This window comes from Cercospora kikuchii, assembly GCF_019650295.1.
Source record: "Cercospora kikuchii DNA, contig_00003, whole genome shotgun sequence".
Taxonomy (NCBI): domain Eukaryota; kingdom Fungi; phylum Ascomycota; class Dothideomycetes; order Mycosphaerellales; family Mycosphaerellaceae; genus Cercospora; species Cercospora kikuchii.
The window spans coordinates 2,189,152-2,208,104 of NW_025408584.1; the positions used below are offsets into that span (position 1 = coordinate 2,189,152).

At 55.1% G+C, this 18,953-nt stretch overlaps 6 protein-coding genes across 6 annotated transcripts; 2 read left to right on the forward strand and 4 right to left on the reverse strand.

The window, feature by feature from the left end:
* Positions 1–861: 861 nt before the first annotated feature.
* On the reverse strand, positions 862–1,869 carry CKM354_000524400 (RNA polymerase II subunit A C-terminal domain phosphatase; the record flags this gene model as incomplete). Its single annotated transcript, XM_044800513.1, has 1 exon — positions 862–1,869. The coding sequence occupies one exon, from the start codon at positions 1,867–1,869 to the stop codon at positions 862–864; it is 1,008 nt and encodes a 335-aa protein (XP_044656448.1).
* A 784-nt stretch (positions 1,870–2,653) lies between these two features.
* On the reverse strand, positions 2,654–4,276 carry CKM354_000524500 (uncharacterized protein; the record flags this gene model as incomplete). The annotated part of the gene is made up of 1 exon (XM_044800514.1): positions 2,654–4,276. The coding sequence occupies one exon, from the start codon at positions 4,274–4,276 to the stop codon at positions 2,654–2,656; it is 1,623 nt and encodes a 540-aa protein (XP_044656449.1).
* A 3,047-nt stretch (positions 4,277–7,323) lies between these two features.
* On the forward strand, positions 7,324–9,612 carry CKM354_000524600 (uncharacterized protein; the record flags this gene model as incomplete). Its single annotated transcript, XM_044800515.1, has 1 exon — positions 7,324–9,612. One exon carries the CDS (start codon positions 7,324–7,326, stop codon positions 9,610–9,612), a length of 2,289 nt encoding a protein of 762 aa, XP_044656450.1.
* A 450-nt stretch (positions 9,613–10,062) lies between these two features.
* Positions 10,063–10,816, reverse strand: CKM354_000524700 (uncharacterized protein; the record flags this gene model as incomplete). The annotated part of the gene is made up of 3 exons (XM_044800516.1): positions 10,063–10,269; positions 10,335–10,464; positions 10,533–10,816. 3 exons carry the CDS (start codon positions 10,814–10,816, stop codon positions 10,063–10,065), a joined length of 621 nt encoding a protein of 206 aa, XP_044656451.1.
* Positions 10,817–11,809: 993 nt separating this feature from the next.
* Positions 11,810–12,655, reverse strand: CKM354_000524800 (2,5-diamino-6-(ribosylamino)-4(3H)-pyrimidinone 5'-phosphate reductase; the record flags this gene model as incomplete). Its single annotated transcript, XM_044800517.1, has 1 exon — positions 11,810–12,655. One exon carries the CDS (start codon positions 12,653–12,655, stop codon positions 11,810–11,812), a length of 846 nt encoding a protein of 281 aa, XP_044656452.1.
* Positions 12,656–13,941: 1,286 nt separating this feature from the next.
* Positions 13,942–16,220, forward strand: CKM354_000524900 (uncharacterized protein; the record flags this gene model as incomplete). The annotated part of the gene is made up of 4 exons (XM_044800518.1): positions 13,942–14,189; positions 14,241–14,405; positions 14,455–15,569; positions 15,619–16,220. The coding sequence occupies 4 exons, from the start codon at positions 13,942–13,944 to the stop codon at positions 16,218–16,220; spliced, it is 2,130 nt and encodes a 709-aa protein (XP_044656453.1).
* Between the last annotated feature and the right edge of the window lie 2,733 nt (positions 16,221–18,953).

Consider the following 18,953-nt stretch of genomic DNA (forward strand, 5'->3'; position numbering starts at 1 on the left):
ATGGTGGATCGTGGTTCCTGCAGATCGGATCCATTGCCACGCATCGGGCCCGATCTTGACGATATTAGTTAGCGTCAAAATGGCGAACAGCTATTTCATGTGAAGAAGGACAGGACCAAGCATTCGGTTGTACAGATTGTTGCTAATACTGCATGATCATTGTGACTTCAACTCGTCAAGCACGGCACAAAGCAGTGCTAACTCTGCATTGCGAAGCATTTTCGATCAAGGTCTCCAGACCGTACACTATGAAGAGATCGCAAGAGCAAATTGCCCTGCTATGTTGCAGAGAGTGTGCCAGACTGATCTTTGCATTGATCGGCAACACAGACAGCCGCATCTCAACTCGCGTTGGCGCGCTGACCTCCATCTGAATGATGCCTTCCGGCTCCTCTCCATAAGCGGACTTGATCTTCTCTGCCAGTCAAAAGGAACGAGTTCTCCTCGCGCTGCTGCTCCTCGTCCTGCATCTAATGTGACATTTTGGCGTGCGTGGGTTACACTACACGATTGCAAGGCGACGTGCACGGGTCGCGGTATCTATGTGTACTTACGCAATGCGTCTCGTTCGCTCGCACCCAATTTTGTTCACTCTGGTATGAGCCAGTGGAAAATGCAGGCGTCTGCCTCAAGCATCAAAATGGGGGCCAGCAGTGTGTGAGGCGATAGTGCCTCATTGTGCTCGTCGTGGGCCTCTTCCGAAGGCGTACGCCTGCGCATAGTGCAACGCTGTCATCTGCAGCTCGAATTGCGATATTCGCGCAATACCGGTAAAGAACAGGCGCAGAAAAATGCCGGCCAGAAATGCCATGTTGGAGGAAGTAATTCCTCCTCGTCATAAAAGCATCCAGCATGTTCGCTTCAAAGCCACGCCAGCGTCCACAATGCCGGCAATTGTGGCCACCTCTCCTGCCACTCAGCCAAAATGTCGGGTACCCTCTCATCAAAGCCTGCTCTTGCGCCTGCACTCCCTTGGTCAAAAGCTGCCGCACTGCCGCCATTCCTGACCAGATCGCCCCTCTCTTCTCTCGCCGCCTCATTCAGCTTATCTGCTAATTCCAGAATCGCTCCGCCTCCCACCAATGCCTCCTCATGATTATCCTTAATGTCCACATTGAAGACATGCACAGGCCGATTCAAAGGCGAGCCTCTGTTGAGTAGATCGTCCACCACTGCTTCCCAACACCGATCTTCACACGTTATCACCACATCGACAGTTCCTGCTTCCGTGCCTTGGGCACCCTTATCCTGCGACCACTCCACATCATCGCCCGTGTACGTACCATTGATTAATCGTTTGCCCACGCGCGGAACGCCAGGTCTCCAATCTTGCCAGCGCTCGGGCCCCCATTTGACGTTTTTGTTGCGCTCGAGCATGGGCAGAATGCCGTTGGCGGAATAGAGGCGTTTGTCCTTTTCCTTGAGCTCCTCGTACATGGCGGAGTAGCTGGTGGAGTTGAATTGGTAGACGTTGGGTTGACTGATGGAGGGCCCGGGTAGGCGGACGAGACTTCCTGTTCCGAAGCTGATGGTAGGATATGGGTTGGGCGCTGTAGTCAGTCGGAGGTGGGCTTCCATTGAGCGGTTGTTGTTGCTGGCGCAGACGGTGCAGAAGCGGAGTTTGAAGCTGTCCCCGGTGTTCTGCGCTTGGCTGGCCTCCGATGTCTGCTCTTGCGATCCTGACACAGATACCGGCGACGGAGTTGGTCGCGGAGGGCCTCCGCCTGTGGTGATCTGGTCTGTGATGGCCTGTTGCCGACTGGCGGCTTCGTCTGCGGTTTGCAGATCGCGAGCGGCGTCCATCGTGGGCGCGGTGGGTTCGGGCGGTGGGGGAGGCGGAGGAGGTCGCCGTCGAGGATCGATGGACATCTTGCTATGCGACTAAGGCGCGACCTGCGCCAGCCAGCGAAGGGATGGAGCGCTGTTTGCGCGGGAAGATGCAGCTCTCAAGCGCCAGGCAGGCGCGGTGAGGCGTGAGGCGGGATCAGCGCGCGTTGGCACGTGATTGATCGCGAGAGAATATTTCCGCAAGGTCAGAGATGCAATACGGGATGCGCAAATGGTTGGCTGTGAACTTCACCAAACATTGATCTCATCTTCGACTTTCACATGCGGGCGAGCTGCCCAAGCTGCATATCACAAGGCAGGTTGGCCGAGCGCCGCTTCACGAAATTGACGCGAGCTCATATCCCGAGGCACTGTCATTCTGGGAGGTAAAATCACACTACGGCAAGTCTGAATTCAAAGAAAAGGGACATAGAAGTGTCCGGCATGATCAAATGAAGCGCAATGGCTCTGTTGAAGAAACGCTTCGAAATTGGTGCATCGCAAAATGCCCGTGACTACCGTGCTCATGCTATTCGTTGCAAAACACCCCGATCCCTTTGCCTTTTTCTATCTGCCCCTCGCTGCCCTACTCCGCTCCGCTGCAACGGTCCTGAATGGAAGGAAGATAAAGGAAGGAAGAAAGGCCCGCTGTATGTGCTGCGTGCTCCCGCTTCATGATCATGCGCGGCCCTTGGTCCCATCCTCTTACTGCATGTCGTGTTGGAACTGCAGTCTAATTGGGATAAACGAGGCCCGTGGTCCATTGTCATCGTCATAGAAGTTCATACGCCCCAGAAAGTTCGTTTCGGCCAGATGCTTAGCCCCCTCATGACTCTGCATCATGGAAGACATCCTCCCCGCCTATGCTGTCCTGCCTCCGTAGCTCATCTCCGCTCGGGGCCTTGCCGGGACGTGTCGGATTTCGATAGTCGAGAGGCTGCGTTGCAACACCAGCAGCAGGGGTACTCTGTGTCGGCACCAGTGGTTCTTGTAATTGACCAGCTCCCGAGCTGCCTACAGCCTCCGCTCGCGCAGGAGCAGACTCTACGGATGCGTTTGTGGGTTGCCGCTGTGCTTGTTGAAGAGCTGCGGCTCCGCTGTCATTCGCACCATCGTTCTGGCCAAAGTCGATGAGATCGTTCTTCCCTTGCTGCTGTCCATTCTCTGCCACCAATATCTTCCCCTGTTGAGAGGGGAGCTTTTCGGCTTCGTCGAACTCTTCGCTGTGCTTTTGTCCAGGCAGTACCGGGGCAATGGCCAGGATCTGCTCGACCTGCTTCTGGACGGGTGCAGTAGAGTCGACTTCTGCATCGATGATCCAGTCAAGGTTTTCTTCATCTCCAGGCGGTACTGCGCGGAAGAGCTTCGGCTGCCACGGCGTGTCTCCTCTCTCCGCTGCCTCCCGCCGCTGTTCGTCCTCAATCTTGCTCTTCTCATCCGTAGCAGTCTTCTGATCGGCCTTCTTGATTGCTTGTGTCGTTGCATACCACAGCCTCTGCGACTCTCGTGGAGCCTGTTCTTCGAGGGGGCGAGCTTTCGGAATGCTCGGCTTGGCCGTAGTTGCGTCGAAAAATTCGCTCTTCTTCCCTGTGGCAAGGTCTTTGATGTACATCTTCTCGTTCCAGTGTCCGCTCAGCTCAAACAAATTTTTGCCCGTGCTGCTCTTCTTGATGAATCCCGCGATCGCATTGTATCCTCCGCCAACCCATCCCTTGACCTTGAACTCAATGTCCGCCTCCATATCCAGCTCTGGGCTCCTAACGATCGCATGATCTCCCAGCTCGTACTTCATCTTGCCGAAAAGAATGCCTCGTGCGTACATGTTGGGCTGCGTGATGAAGTATCTCTCGCCTCGATTGAGGAAGCGCATCACCGCGATGCCCTCCATGAAGCTACCCACACTATTGCCCAAGAACTTGCTACGTGGCTTGAGTGTTCCATCGATCCGGATGTTATGTTCGGGTGCCATGAAAAAGTATGAGCTCTTTGGTGGGTGGTGACTCGTCTGCTCGCTGATGTAGTACCCCTTGGTCCCATCAGGGTAGTCCCAGTAGCCCGTAAAGACCTCACCAAGAATGGGGTTCAGAGGCTTCTTCACCCCGGGTGGTTTGATGTGCCAGCCGGAGAGGTAGAATTTGGTGACGGCCGCAAACCGCTCGACCGGGTCATCGATGGTGGGCAGGTGCAGAAGGGTCTCGGGGTGTGCCATGAAGTTCGTGATGCGCTCCAGCATCGATCGCGGCTCGAGGATGAACGTAGGCAGCGTGACGCGGGACAGGTCGGCTCCAGGCCGCAGCTGCGATATGATGTGAGTGAGGACATTGCCCTGCTCTTCGCTGACGACCGTCTGGTCGCCGTCGGCGCCCTCGGTGTCGCTGCGCTCTCCCTCAATCGAGCCCCGACTGCTCCCTGTCACCGAGTTCTTCCTATGACCGTGACCGAGCACCATGATCGCGGGGTTGCCTGGTGCTGGTCTGAAAAGATTCGGCAGTGGTGGAAGGGGGTATTGTTGTCGGTGGTAGAGAAGGGAGTTGGCGACGTCTACCTCAGAATAAAACAGCGCATGAAGAGTGAGGTTGTTGTGGTTGCGGAAGACTTGTCACAGGGAAACATCGCATGGACAAGAACAAGTCAGTCAGGATCAGGTCTCACTGCCTCGCAGCTGCCCACCAGGACGTCATTTGCCAAGCACGACGATGTTTATAGATTAACTAATGGATTGAACCAACAAACAGCGCATCAACGTGCAGAAGTCTACGCGCGATGTACTCTCGATCTTTTCGCCTATGGAACATAGTATGCTGTTGCCTATGCTCGTTTGCTGCGTTGAGCTGGCCACCGTGTGTCAGTGTCGCTCAGCTGATGAATGTTTGGCAATCACGTTCCATGGACACATGAGGCTCATCACAACATAAAATCCGGATGCGGTCGTTCCTCAGGCCGAAGACCTCGTGAACCGTGAAATAGCCGCCAAAACCATGGGTCGTTCTGACTGCACTGCTTCCGGACCCCGTGTCTGCACGCGGTCATTTGTATGGTGGTTTGCTAGTTTCTCCACCCCGTCTCTTGCCAACTATGCTTTGGAACGAGCGACAAATGGTGCGCTGCTGGTAGAGGGTCGTTGCCCACTTACTTGCTCAAATCGAAAATCTGCCGCACGTGCGAATACGTTGCTGTCCAGGAACAACCCCATGCCGCCTTCAAGAACGCGCGACTTCGCACATTCGACCATGCAGCTGGATTTCAGCATCGATGCGCTTCCGACGAGCCTGACAACACTGATGCTCGCTCTGCATTAATGCGACAGACAACTACGATAGCTTGTTCAGGACGAAATCGCCGGGTCTACCGACTGGAGATGCTTCCGCGATGCCTTACAGGCGCAGAGCCAGAGGTCGCACCGTTTGCCATATCACCTAGCTGCCTTTTGGAAATACGCCCGACACCGTTTCATGGGGCATGCAGACAAGGTAGAATGCAGCCCAATCGCGTTCTCTACTCCAGTTGAATCCGCCCACTGATCGGCGCTCTGCTCCAACATGTATGGGGCAATGTCAGCTTGCTTTCTCATTCAAGCCTGTCGCTGGTTTTGAAGCCAAATGCAACGACACGTTCTGTTGTGGCAAGTGGCAACTAGGCGCAAAACGCATCGTCCGTCGAACTTCGGACCTTCCACCGAGATTTCGTCTTCTTAGCTGGAAGACTAGCCAACGGTAGCCAGTCTTCGTGAGCTCGATACACATGTCTGAAGAAATGTCAGCTTGCTTCTTTGTCTGCATCGCGGGACAGGCATGAGAGCTTTGGAAAATGCTTCCACACATGGACATTGCTGCCTGTGCACGCGCTGGTCTGCAGGCGAGCCGCGCACAGGTCTCGGACCATGTGTTCCGTGAACGATCGAAGCCGCGAGCTGCAACACTGGAATCAAGGCAGAACCTGCATTGGCGGATGATGACAATTTGAGGCCTGTTCATATGTGCTATACCCTCGCTTAAGCAGCTGTCAAGTCGAAGCTTAGCACAGCCATTCGGGTGCAGCGAGCAGAAAATATCCTGCAGCTATGGATGCCCCTGGCTGGGCAGAGGCTGATGTGCAGGTTCTGTATACATCCTGAGACCTGATGCTCCAGCGTGCTGGACATGCGTAGCCACAGCTGCTGCGGCGTGAGATCAGTGTGGCGATGATCAACTATGCAAGTCATCAGACCTCAGCTTTGACAGTGAAAGCAGCGGATGCTGGTCAGGATGGTCCGTGCCCCAATACAGTTGACCACCAGGCAAGATTCCGGCCGGGTATGTTGGGCTTCGAAGCAGCTCAGTCAGGACTCCAGGCCTCGCCTTAGCCACCGTCGAGTCTATCAGATGGAGTCGGTGAAGTTCCAGGGTGCCAAGATGGTGAGTTCAGAGGTCGAGGTGAAACATGCTGTGCCACACCTGCAGCCCATTCGAGCAGCAATGAATCCACAAGCGAGCATGCCACAACCAGTGAGAAAGCACTCGAAGCAGGCGTTTTGAAGTGTTGCCAACCGTGTCCGAGGAGAAAGAGCTTTTAAGATCTGGAAATAGCAGAGGGCGGCGCAGGTGTACTGTAGGCGAGGCTGCAGACCAGATACTGAGAGGCAGTTTTACTTCCTGATACAGTCGGCACAGCCGTTCCTTTTCGCACATCCGGGGCCCGCCGAACCGTGGCTATTGCTCCCGTTGGCTGACGGCATTGGACGAGCATGGCAGCGCACGCGCAGCACACGTTTCAGATGCATCGATGTTCAGTTCAGAGCCGGAGGCCACGACTCGGCGAGCCGACAGATTTCGGCGTAGATGAGTAATGGAGGTCATCTGGCGCCGCGGCGGGCTAGCGACTGCGAAAGCGTGTCGGTCCTTACGGTTCCAGGCTTTGGAACCGTCGATCCCTCGCAGCCGCACAAGCTGCCCATGCAGGGTTCGGCGTCGTGAAACGCACAGTCGTCCCCTCTGCATAGTTCACTGCCTCCAAACTCTTGCCTCTGAAGCCTGACGACACCACACCGCATTGCAGGGATCGCCCGCTCCTTAGCAGACGTCTCGCATTCGCCATTGGATCGAGCAGCTCATCATTTCCTCCCCCCAGCGTCGCCACCCGCCTGGTTGGAGGCCGCTCACCACCACGCGCGCGTGCTGCCTGCGCTCACGCTTGCTCGCTCCGCAGGTTGACAATTCCTGAAGCACGACACACCGTCCATAGTCGCCCAATCCGCGGCCAGGGGTCCCCCACCGCGACAGCATAGCATATCCACGCCGGCCGCCCGCCGCTCGGCTGCGCTGCGAAGTATATCATCCGTCTGCACGTCAATTTGACTTCGGGCGTACGTACCTTGCAGTGGCAGGCGACCTTAGGACCACCAGACTCTCTTCTAAAGGGAGCAGGGAGCCGCTATAGACCCTATAGCCGATATTGGTTCTGTGTGCGGTGCACACTTGGACCAACTCTCTGCTGCCACACACCGCGACTCCATACCTCATGGACTATTACGGCGCACCGCCGGCACACCTACGCTCGCCCGTGGATGACGGCACCAGGCTTGGCATGATACGGGAGGAAAACAATCGACGCGCCATGGTGCATCCCAAGCAGGAGTCGTCGCCCCTCAGCGACAGCAGCGAGCACTCTCACGATGCTACCTTGCCACCGAACAAGCGCGCGCGCGTCAACTACGAATGTGAGGCGTGCGGGACCACGTACACCGAGAAGCGCGCGCTGGCCCGACATCGACATACTGACATGCACCGGAGACGACTAGGACTGCAGCCGGACAAACGACATCTTTGCGTGAAGTGTGGCAGGTCGTTTGGTCGGAATCACGACCTCCAGCGGCATCGGCGCGAACAGCACGGCGAGGCCACAGGCGCCACGGCTGTCGACGTGTCCTCATGTCGTTCCGATGGCAGTCCCATGTCAGACGACGCCAGAACACTCAAGCCGCAGGCGTCTTGGACCGGCCCCATCACGAATATGATGATGCCGGACGAGATGCTCCTCCAACCGCCGCATTTGCGAGGTGCCAAGTCCTACGGTGACTTCAGCCTTGCCAGAGACGGATCAACGCCCAGCCTTTCCAAAAGCAGCAACAGCAGTAGAGACTCTGTTCCGTCGATCAAGACCGAGGCCAATTCAGATCAATCTATGCCTGTGAAGATATGGCAAGGTGACGAAGACCAACGCATTTTCACGCCAACGCCACCGCGAGATCTCAAGCAAGTCGCCCGACGACATTCGAGCGAAGACCTACAGGACCAACGGCACTTACGCAAAGACAGCTCACAGCCTAGTCGACCAAGCACAGCAACGTCGAAGAGTACAACTGAGACCAAGGGTCAGCATTCGCAAGCTCGCATTCTGGCCAACATGATCATGGACGAACCCGACGTGGAGGGCTACGAACCTCACATATGCATGCCATGCGGCAGAGTGTTCGGCGATGATGATATGCTCCTCGATCACCTGCGAACACATCTGGAGAACTTTAAGGGCAATCACAAATGCAAGAAGTGTCAGATTGGGTTTGATCACGAGGAAGACTTACAGAGACATCTGGATGCTGCGAAGAAAGGACACTGCGGATTCAAATTCCCTCACAGCCAGCCCTGCACAGGTCATCACCCTCCCATACGGGTGGAAGGCCTTGACAGACTTCACGACTCGGACTGCGCTCGCCTGACATATCAGCTCCGCAATTGGGAGCAAGCGCAACTCCAGGCGTACATTTCACAAATCAATCAACTCGTTGCTGATCGCCAAAAACGGAGCAAGAACCGCTGGTCGGCAGAAGCTCTAATGCGCAGTAATCGAAACTCCATCACATCCTTCCGTAGCTTTGCTGTATCAGTCAATACCTACGCCTCCGCCCCCTGCGACACGACCAATGGCAAAATGGACATCGACGGGCTACAGAAACGGCTCAAGAATATGTCAATACGCGAAGTGGGTTCCTCTGTCAAAAACACCATCATGGGCCGCACAGGCGCCAACGCATCCTCTTCACATTTCCCCAAAATCACCGCCACCTACGACAAAGCTCTCCAGCAAGCCATTACCCGTGGAAATCTCAAGAAAGCCAACGAACTTCTCTGCTCTGGCGCCGATCCTGCTACCCTCTACCGCGCCTCTGGGACCCTCACTACTGCCGCACTTTGGTCCCACACCGAGGTCCAGTCTCTCACCGTTGCGCACCGTCTAACAGAAGACATACAAGGCGCCTGCAATGTCTGCCACCTCAACTCGGTCACCTTCAGCAAAGGCAGCAATAAAGTCAAAGCTCTACTCGCGCACGGCGCAGAGGTCAACCAGCAGGGCGGCTTATGCACTTACCCCATCAACAGTGCAGCATGGATGTGCAAAGCCGATGTCATCTCCATCCTTATCCGGAACGGCGCCTCAGTCAACCAACGCGACGAGAAATTCGGCTCACCACTTGGTATCGCAGCTTCTCAAGGAGGCTATCCAGGCTCCGAACAAGTCGTCGAAACTCTCCTGAACGAGAACGCCAACCCTTTCATTTCCGGAACCATGGACGACGGGAAAATGGGACTTCCACTCGACATCGCGAAGAAACGCCTCGCGTTTTGGGAGAAGAGCCCGGAAGTCATGCAAATTGCACCAGATGTCGTGGAAGAGCGGATAAGGGTCTGTGAGGTCATGATCAAGCTTTTCGAAGAGGCTGGAAAGAGATGGGAAGACATTGGTCGGCAAGAGCAGATGGATCGATTTGATGCGGCGAATTTTCACAATGGGGATACGATAATGAGTTGAGAGCGCCCATGCCTCACGACAGAGAGGGTTCGAAGAACAACAGAGATGAGATCTGACAGAATTTTTCCTTTGATGTTATGGATGGATTGCATACCTTCAGATCACAGGAGTTTGAACTGAAGAGCATTATATGAGAGATTTAGGGATATTGGATGGGACACGCATTTTCTTTCTCTCTCTTTGGAAATTCTACGAGTGGAACTGTATATAATGATTCAGACATTTAACTCAAGACTACTGTCGAATAATGAAGATCGTGCATCGTCTTTCACGGATATGGGTCAAGGAGGGCGGCGCTGTTGTCACGGGCCTCAGAATTCGTGCACCGAAAGGCGCAAAGGAAAATTCCAGACAGCTCTTCAGCGTTCTCAATGTGGATGTCATTCTTTTGAAACTGCTCCATCTTCTTCCACCTGACTACCACGTCATCTCAAAAAGCAACCCGTGCTACTACTCAGGCGGCAGAGTCTCAAAAGTTTCGGCAATCTTCGGCTCCCAGCTCATCTTTGCCTTTCCATAAATTTCGGCCCCGACAGGGAACTTATCCCTTCCTTCTTTCAGCAGACCCGTTCGAGCGATGATGGTATCTGGGCCCATGACTTCCTGGTGATGGTAGATGTGGGTCGTGCAGTGTGGGCAATAGTAGCAGTTGACGGCCTGTGGACGCATCAGAAAAAGGGTCGTCTTCACAATGATGTGCAAAAAGTAAGGAAGTAGCACACCTTCCCGCTGTCACCGTAGTAAGTGTACTTGCTTGGCTCGCCGCCCTTGGTGATATTGAGAGCGGATTTGGGGATGATCTGGTTCATTGTATAGGCACCGCCTCCGAGGATCTTGCAGGTGTCGCAGTGGCTGTGGCGAGTTTCTCAGCACGACTCTTTCCTCACACTGACCACATCTTTCATCTATGCTAAACGTACCACAGAATATGCTTGCTCTGGTCCGGAGGGAGCTCGACGGTCCACTCATGGTGCTTGCAGTGACAAACTCCCGTATACGTAGTCATTCTACCGCCGGTTCCTGTTTCGATAGACTTGCTTCGTGGAGGGTCGTCCTCGGAGACTGGCTCAGCCGCGTACGTAGTAGCGTTGTTGGCAGGAGTAGAAGAAGCTGGGTTGGCAGGTGTCGTGGGTGAGATGGTACTAGCTCTCTTATCCGTGGAGGACGAAGATAGCTTGCCCTTGATCTTATCAACGAAACCCATATTGGCTGCTTGTCCGGCTCTCCAGCGGGATCTGGCAGACAGAATAATCCTTGCGTTAGGTGTGCGGGCTCACGCGGATCCACATGTTTATATGTTGTTGCCAGTCCACCACTCGCTGCTGGCGGGAGAGTCGCCGAGCGTCCGGCCTTGACATCAACTCCAAACTTTTGTCATGCTATAGCCAATGGCACAGCGCCGAGACTGGCGCTGGGCGGAGGCCGTCGATCAGTCTAGGCATGAGCCGTGACGTGTATGTGCAGCTGTGCATGTGACGCTCGCGGCGTCTGCAATGCATATTCGCTCTTGTGCATCGGCTCGCCATGCTCTTCTCCCCGCAGGCCGTTGATGATCGTAGAGGTGTGATGCAGTGCGGAGATCAAGTGTCGTCTGCCATGCTGTCCCATACCAGCATCTGTGACAAATTGTGGGTGGATTGGATATGGTGTGGAGGAGCGAGTCGTGGAGGGGTAACTCGTGTACCTGTGACGCAATGTGGTACTGCTTCGAAAATGTCACGATGCCGCGGCGGGCAGCAAAGTGCTTCTCGAAAGCAAAGCGATTCGAGAGTCTAGGCGTAGAGTCTGTCGGATGAGCGGTGATTTTGTATCGCAGGCGAGTGCCATCAAGGTAACTCGCAACACCTGTCGCACGTGCCGTCTCTTTCTCCACCAACTCTGCTCTCACACCACCCTTGACGATCATGCCATCTTCACACTGGTTGGCGTGCAAGCGCTTGCGGCATAGATATCGTTGGGTCGCTCGGTGCGCTGACACTCCTTCGATCTGGCTCGTCCTGCTCCAGCATGGCTTCAAATCGTTCGTGGTAGGAGAGGTTCGCGGCAATACCCTGGACTCTCCGCCATCTCTCGTCCTACCTGTGTTGCTTAGTCTGCCCACGCAATGCTCTGAATGGTCAGTGGTTCTCAGAAGCACGGATTAGATGAGTGAGAGACAGAGCCAGAACAGAAAATACTCCACGTAACTTTTCCTACCTTACTTGCGCAGGCGAGCGCACAGCACCACATCATTGCCAAATTGTTTCCACAACGGCTGGTCCAGCCATGCCGCGTTGATGCGCTCTCCGCCGCCGGGAGCGGTGACTGCGGCGGGCGAGACAGCCACACCTGCCTGACCTAAGAAGGTCGGTGCTATGGTGATGATGATGGCGTCCACAAGCTCGGGACGCGCGAGCAGTGAGTTGATCACTGTCGCTCCACCTTCGATCATCACACTGGTGATGCCTCTCACAAACAAAGTACGCAAAATGCCCTCCCAATCGATTGCTCCGTTGGAGTCGTGTTCGTCTACAATCACATAGTCGCCATCGATGTCGTGCAATCTGCTCTTTTTCTCGAATGTCCTGCTGGTCGTGACGACCCACGGAGCTTTGCCCTCGCCCTCTGCTGCGAGACGGTATGCTTTCTTGCCAATGCCCTTCCAGCGGCCATTGGGGTCGACGATGATGGGGCGCGGTTGGTCGAGCAGGGTGGCGTCGGGGTAACGGCAATTCAAGCCGGGATCGTCGACTGCAGCAGTGTTGGCACCGACGAGGATCGCATCATGGCGGAGACGGAGGTAGTGGGTCATGGACTTGGTCTCGGGCCCTGACAGAGTCGTGCGCGCGCCGGGAGCGAGCGCGATCATGCTGTCGAGTGAGGCTGCGTAGGTCAAAGTGACGAAGGGCAGGCCTTTCTTTGGGCTTGCGGTGCTGGCAGCAGGTTGCACTGGTGGTGACGATGTCGATGCGGTTTCATCTGCGCGAGTAGAGCGGGCATCGGTTGGTAGATAGGCCTGCAAGCAGCGCAGTGCCTCGCCGTCGAGCTTGCCGACGTCTGACATGGCGCAAACCGGATGGTGCACGTCGCTGGATTCAGGTGTGAGCAGCTCGTAATCGCGGTGGGAGTGAATGCTCGTGCGGTATGCAGGCAACGCGATGGCAGACGAGTGTGAGGTGCTGGAGTGTCGACTGCTCCGACCAAGCTTTGGTGAAGAAGTATTGACCCTCGACTTAGTCCAGGGCCAACTCGGCCTCGATTTTCCCCGTGCCGAAAGCAACCAAGCAGCAGCAACAGCAACAGCAGTCCACTCCCGCTCGTGACTAACTTCTTCTTGACGGTGATGGATGCCCTGCCATGTAACTGGCAGGGCCGCAGAGTCTGCCAACCGTAACATCCTGACTTCCACTCCCTCTGTCCACTCACAGCAGCACGATCCGGGGTCCGGCACCAAAAGCGTCCAAACTCTGCCCAAATTGCACGCTCCTCGACCGTTCGACTCGTCCTCTTCGGAACCAGCAGCGCAGCGCCGCGTGATGGTGAGCGGCCGCGGCGGAGCACAGCCAACACCACCGTCGACCACCGCTGCTCTCCACATGCAGCGCGCAGAGTCGCACGGGAGAACGTGGACACGGCGAGCAGCACTCGCTCCGGCCACGCGCCATGTTGTGTGATGCCCACCTGCCCGACGTCTCGTGCTCGTCCAACCAGGGTGGGATCGACAGCGACACTTCTATACCGCAACGCAGAGAGCTATTGCCTGTTGTGTCTTCTGACTCCCTTGGCGAGCTGTACGGCCGCACTGCTGACTCTCCAGGTTCCACCGTGCCTCCTCCGTTGCCTTTCGCCTCTCGACCTCCAGCTGCCGCGAGTTAATGTCCGAGAGCGTGTCAAGAGTGTTCCGGAAGCGCGTGGTCGAGACATGCGGCACACTTCAAAGGGATCTGCAACGCCATACCACGAAACGATGTCTCTGTAACACTCCGAATCTCTGTCGAACAGACATACCAAGCATGTCATCCCGGGTCGCCTGATCCACTCGCCGTGCTCAATTGCCCGCAGAGCCGCACAACATCGCAGGGCATGGAATCCCTGTTACGTTGTGAATTCCAAGAATCGAACATGACTGGTCCCAGTTTTCATATCGATGTGGTCAGGATGCTCTCCTGCGTTCATTGCCAAGTCGCATCGCAACTGCATTGTGGAGAGCCCGGACCCGTCCTTCATCATTTCACGGCACACCCGTTATCCTCTTCACTGGGAGGGGTCTAGAATAAAGATGTCGAGCCCCGCCGCTTTCCTCCATGGTTTGATTGTCCGTTCTACAGTCACTCGTTCTTCTTTGTCAAAATGTATTCACTTCTATCGAGCATAGCGGTACTAATTCCATTAATATGTGCACAGTCAAGCTTCACACCAGCTAGACCACCTGCGATTCCGTTGGCCGTCCGCACGCCATACCTCAGCACATGGCAGGCCGCTGGCTCCAATGGCGGCAACGGAGGCTATCTCGCAGGCCAATGGCCGACCTTTTGGGCGGGTCAGATCAATGGTTGGGCTGGTCTAATTCGAGTCGATGGCGAGACTTATACATGGATGTGAGTGCAGCGACTTGCGGCCATTGCTGTAGCATTGCTGACTTACAGCAGGGGAAAACCAGACCCATTACCTACGATTGTGACACAGACAGCATTTGAATACACTTCCACAAGAAGCACTTTCACCATGGACGTCGACGGCAAAGTTTCGATGAACATTACTTTCCTATCTCCAGTCTCTCCAACAAACAAGGAGAGACAGGGTCTGCCAGTGTCGTAAGTAAAGTCAGCAGCCCCACCTCTATCAGAGTCTGAGTTGTCACAGGTACATGTCGGTCAACGTGCAGTCTTCGGACGGCGGAGAGCACGATGTCTCCATCTACACTGATATCAGCGCCGAGTGGACATCTGGAGATCGAAGCAAAGTCGCTGAATGGAGCCGAGGCACTGCAAGAGGTATGGGCGCTGCTGCTGGCAATGCCAACATCGCCTATCACAAAGTCTGGAGACAGGTGCAACAGGAGTTTTCTGAGGACTCCGATCAGGCTGCCTGGGGCAACTGGTACTATACTACCGAGGATGCTCAGCAGCTCACTTACCAATCTGGAGCCGATGTCGACGTACGCAAGAAATTCACTGACGATGGCACGCTGGCCAATACCGACGACACGAATTTCCGACCCATCAATCAAGCTTTTCCAGTTTTCGCCTTCGCCAAAGATCTCGGATCTGTTGGCAACCAGAATGTCGAGACTCTTTTCACCATCAACCTCTTGCAGCAGAACAGCGTGCAATTCGCCACAGGTGTCAATCAGATCCAGTCGATGCCTGCGTACTGGCGTGCAGTTTATGGCGACGATGAGCTTAGCGCTGTCGCGACGATGTACTACGACTACCAAGACGCATCAGCATCGAGTGCCGGTCTGGATGCCCAGGTTGACCGGGATGCGCGTGCTGTAGGCGGAAACGACTACGCTACCATCACATCTCTGGCCGTGCGACAAGCATTCGCCTCTGTGCAACTCGCTGGCACGCAGGACGAAAACTATCTTTTCTTGAAGGAGATCAGTTCCAATGGCAACTTCCAGACCGTTGATGTCGTCTTCCCCTTCCACCCAATCTTGATGTACCTGAACCCAGACTGGATGAAGCTGATCTTGGACCCTCTCTTCATCAACATGGAGGCACCTGGCCTGTGGCCGCAGGACTACGCCATTCACGATCTCGGCGATCATTACCCAAATGCCACTGGTCATCCAGATGGTATTGCGGCTCTGCAACCTCTCGAAGAGTGCGGCAACATGCTCATCATGACTCTTGCGTATGCTCAACGCACTAATGACATTCGATACCTTGATACGCACTGGGATGCGCTGCACAGATGGGGCCAATGGCTCATTACTAACAACTCCGTCATCCCATTCAACCAAATTTCCACAGGTATGCCCTCAGTCATCTTGTGTGGCAATGATATACTGACGTCAAGCAGACGACTTCGCCGGCCCACTCGCCAACCAGACCAACCTCGCTTTGAAAGGCATCATCGGCCTGAAAGCTGCTTCGATCATCGCCAACCTGACCGGACGCTCCACCGAAGCCCAAGAGTACGATGAGCAATCTCGAGACTGGATCCAGCAATGGCAAGATCTCGGCAACTTACCCAACGCAAATCCACCCCGCACTTCCCTCAGCTACGGCGATGAGGAGTCCTGGGGCCTGCTGTACAATCTCTACGGCGATGCTCTCTTGGAAGCAGACCTCGTTCCCAAGGAAATCTACGAACAACAAAGCGACTTCTACCCCACTGTGCAAGCACGTTTCGGAGTACCACTGGACACTCGTGCGAGGAGGAGTAAGAACGATTGGGAAATGTTTGTCGCAGCAATCGCTAGTGATGAGACTCGAGATATGTTTTTGAGTGATTTGGTCAAGTTTATTAACGAGACACCTACGGCTGGGCCTGTCACGGATTTGTTTGACGTCGATTCGGGAGACTACCCTCCAGGGACTGGATTCAGAGCACGGCCGGTTGTTGGGGGTTGGTTTGCGCTTTTGGCTCTTCCGGAGGGCAGGAGAGGTCTGCCGAGGTGATGTCGAGGGATGGAGATGGAGATGGAGATGTGATGAATTTCTTTTTGGGTATTTTCTGGTTTGACAGCGTGTAAGGGATTCTTTTATGAGAATTCGTCTTCGACAGAATGGGATGGAAGGGATGGGAGGGAAGGGAGTATTGGGTGATGGACACACGGCATGGTTTCGGAGTCGTTGGGAAAGGGAAGATGTGGAGGAAACTCGAACGTCGGACACTGGCTTCACCGCTCCCACTCGCTGCTTAGCTGATTCCGCCATTCTGGAGGAAGCAGGCAATGAGGATACACGACACGCTCTCATTTAGGCGTTTCCTTTTCATGCAGATATCTGCGTCGAAAGACAGATAGCCAAGTCATTTCGTAATGTTATATCAAACAGAAAGTAACGACGTACGCTTGCCATCTTACCTATCTTCAAGGCATACTACGCGATCTCATTCGCTCTGGATCTTGATTGCTCTGAGTGCCGTTTGCCGACGCGGCATATCTGCCAGCAAATACATGTCGATCACAGGGCAAGGGGACTTGTCAATCGAGGAAGCTCGCAAGCATGAACCTTGTTATGCTTTGTTCATGGTTCGGTTCGATCGGCATTGTTTGTCATCTCGATTTTGCAGAAGATTGAAGATTATCAAGATGAATTTCTTTCAGTTCCAAATTTGTCTGATTTGCAGCACGTGATTCGTTTTGTTAAAGATGGGATGTGGGATGATGGAAATAGGCTGCAAGATGAGGATAAGGCGAAAGATTGTTGTGTGTTGTGTGTTGTTTTGTGTTTTGTGTTTTGTTTCGATTTGCGGTGAGAATGATTCGCTCCAGCTTGTACTGGGAGAAAGGCAGAGATTTCCTGCCATTGCCACTGTTGGGCAGGCTTGGTTCGAGGCGTTTACATGGAGCCGATGTGGGCGTTCTTCTTCGGCAAGCCGAATCATTCGCGTGGTTATGGCTTTTGGATGCTTGCTGGAGGTTATTGAAGGTGTGACGCCAGAGGCGACGAATGAATCTGTTCAGTAATCAGTCTGAAGAAGGCATTTTCGTGATTGCTGAAGATGGATCTGATTAGCGAGAGGAGGCATGCTTTGTGCATGTGAGATGAGCCACGAGCCGTTCATTCTTCATGCGCCGAACCTGTGCATTTGAGATAGACGCTTGTTCGCAGACGCCACGCTTTCGGCATGCCGAGATCTTGCTGGCCGCATTGAGATCCGTCTGGCGAGTTATAGGCGTTTCTGCTGCAGCTTGGCGCCGAAAGGAAGAAGGCGCTGTGCCTTTTCATGCACCGAGCTGCACAATGGCTTGCAGGCGGATAGCGGCAGCTTGGAGCACGAGGAGAGATCTGATCATCAGATACCACGCGAGTGCCATATCGTGCTTCGGCGTGGCGGCTGAGTTGCAGATCTGGGAAGGAGGTGGGCCAGAATGTCGGGTCGAGGAGGATTGGGAGGGGAGAAGGATGGCGAGGGCGGGTGTATGCTGGTATGCAGTTTGTCACTGCATGTCTTACCGAATGCTCGGTCTTTGGGTCTTGCCAATGTCTTTTGTCACATGCTGCTCGCCATGTTGACACCACTGCGGCGTGAGTATCATTTTGCGTAGCTGCGCCGAAAGGAGGCAGAGTACGTGGCGGGAACACAGCACCTCGTCAATCGAGCGTGGCTTGTCTGCCACCATCGGCGTGTGCGAACTCCCTCATGCGAACTCGCTGCAAGATGGCGTGTGGCAGAGAAAGCCATTGCATCTGGGACAGGTTCTCTTCTGGCAATGGCAGAGTCTGTAGCTGCTTCTGGGTTCATCATGATGAGAAAATGGAGTTGCCGAGAATGGATGCGGGAAGCCTCCACTTCGTCATGCGCCTGCTGCTGCATCCCACGCCTCACTCTGCCGCCCTGCCCAGCCCAGCCCAGCGTTGCTCAAAGAGGAGATTGCGTAGCAGGCCTGCAGTCGAGGCACTGCTTATATCATTGGGCTCGACAAGGGAATGCGTAGACGTGCACGATGGAATGGCGAACGCTAGACCAGAAAGCGAGCGCTGGAGATGAGGACAGGGTAGTTTTTACAGTAGTTCGTCTAGCACCTGGCCGTCGTCGGCGCCAAGTCCGTTGGGGAAGCGTTGGCCCCGACCCGCCGTCGCTGAACAGTTCGAGCAGATGTGATGATAACCAATCCGTCCGCCTCAGAAACATGGGCAGTCAAAGTTATTCATCTCATCATGCAAGGCGTACGACAGCTGAAGTGAATGCTCAAATGAGCGGGCGTACGGCGTGGGCACAGGCACAGGCAGGGCGTCCCGGCGCAGTGGTTACAGTTGGGCTTGTCGCGCTGCCCCTGCAAATACGACGACACCAGCGCTGTCTAGTGGCGATCACCAGGTCCTGAAGGCGTAACAATGTCGTCGACCGCCCGCCCCGACTCTGGTCTCTGGGATGATCCAGGGCCAGCAGGGCGGGACGTGTGCTCGCGAACGATGGGCAGGCCGACGACTGGAGCGCCTCACTGCCATGGCTCCACGCCGGGAGGATGCGCAGGACGACATGCCCTGCTCTGCCTGCCCATTCAGCACACTCGCGGCGCCAATGTGTAACCGTCTCCTTTCGCTAACGCCTGCAATTTGGCCGGGCAGCAGAGCGCGATTACTGCTTGCGGAGGGCCAACTCGATCGACTCCACCGCCGCGCCTCCACCGCCCTGATTGCTCGTCCATCATCGGCAGGGTGGTCAGGATGCGCTGTGCTGTG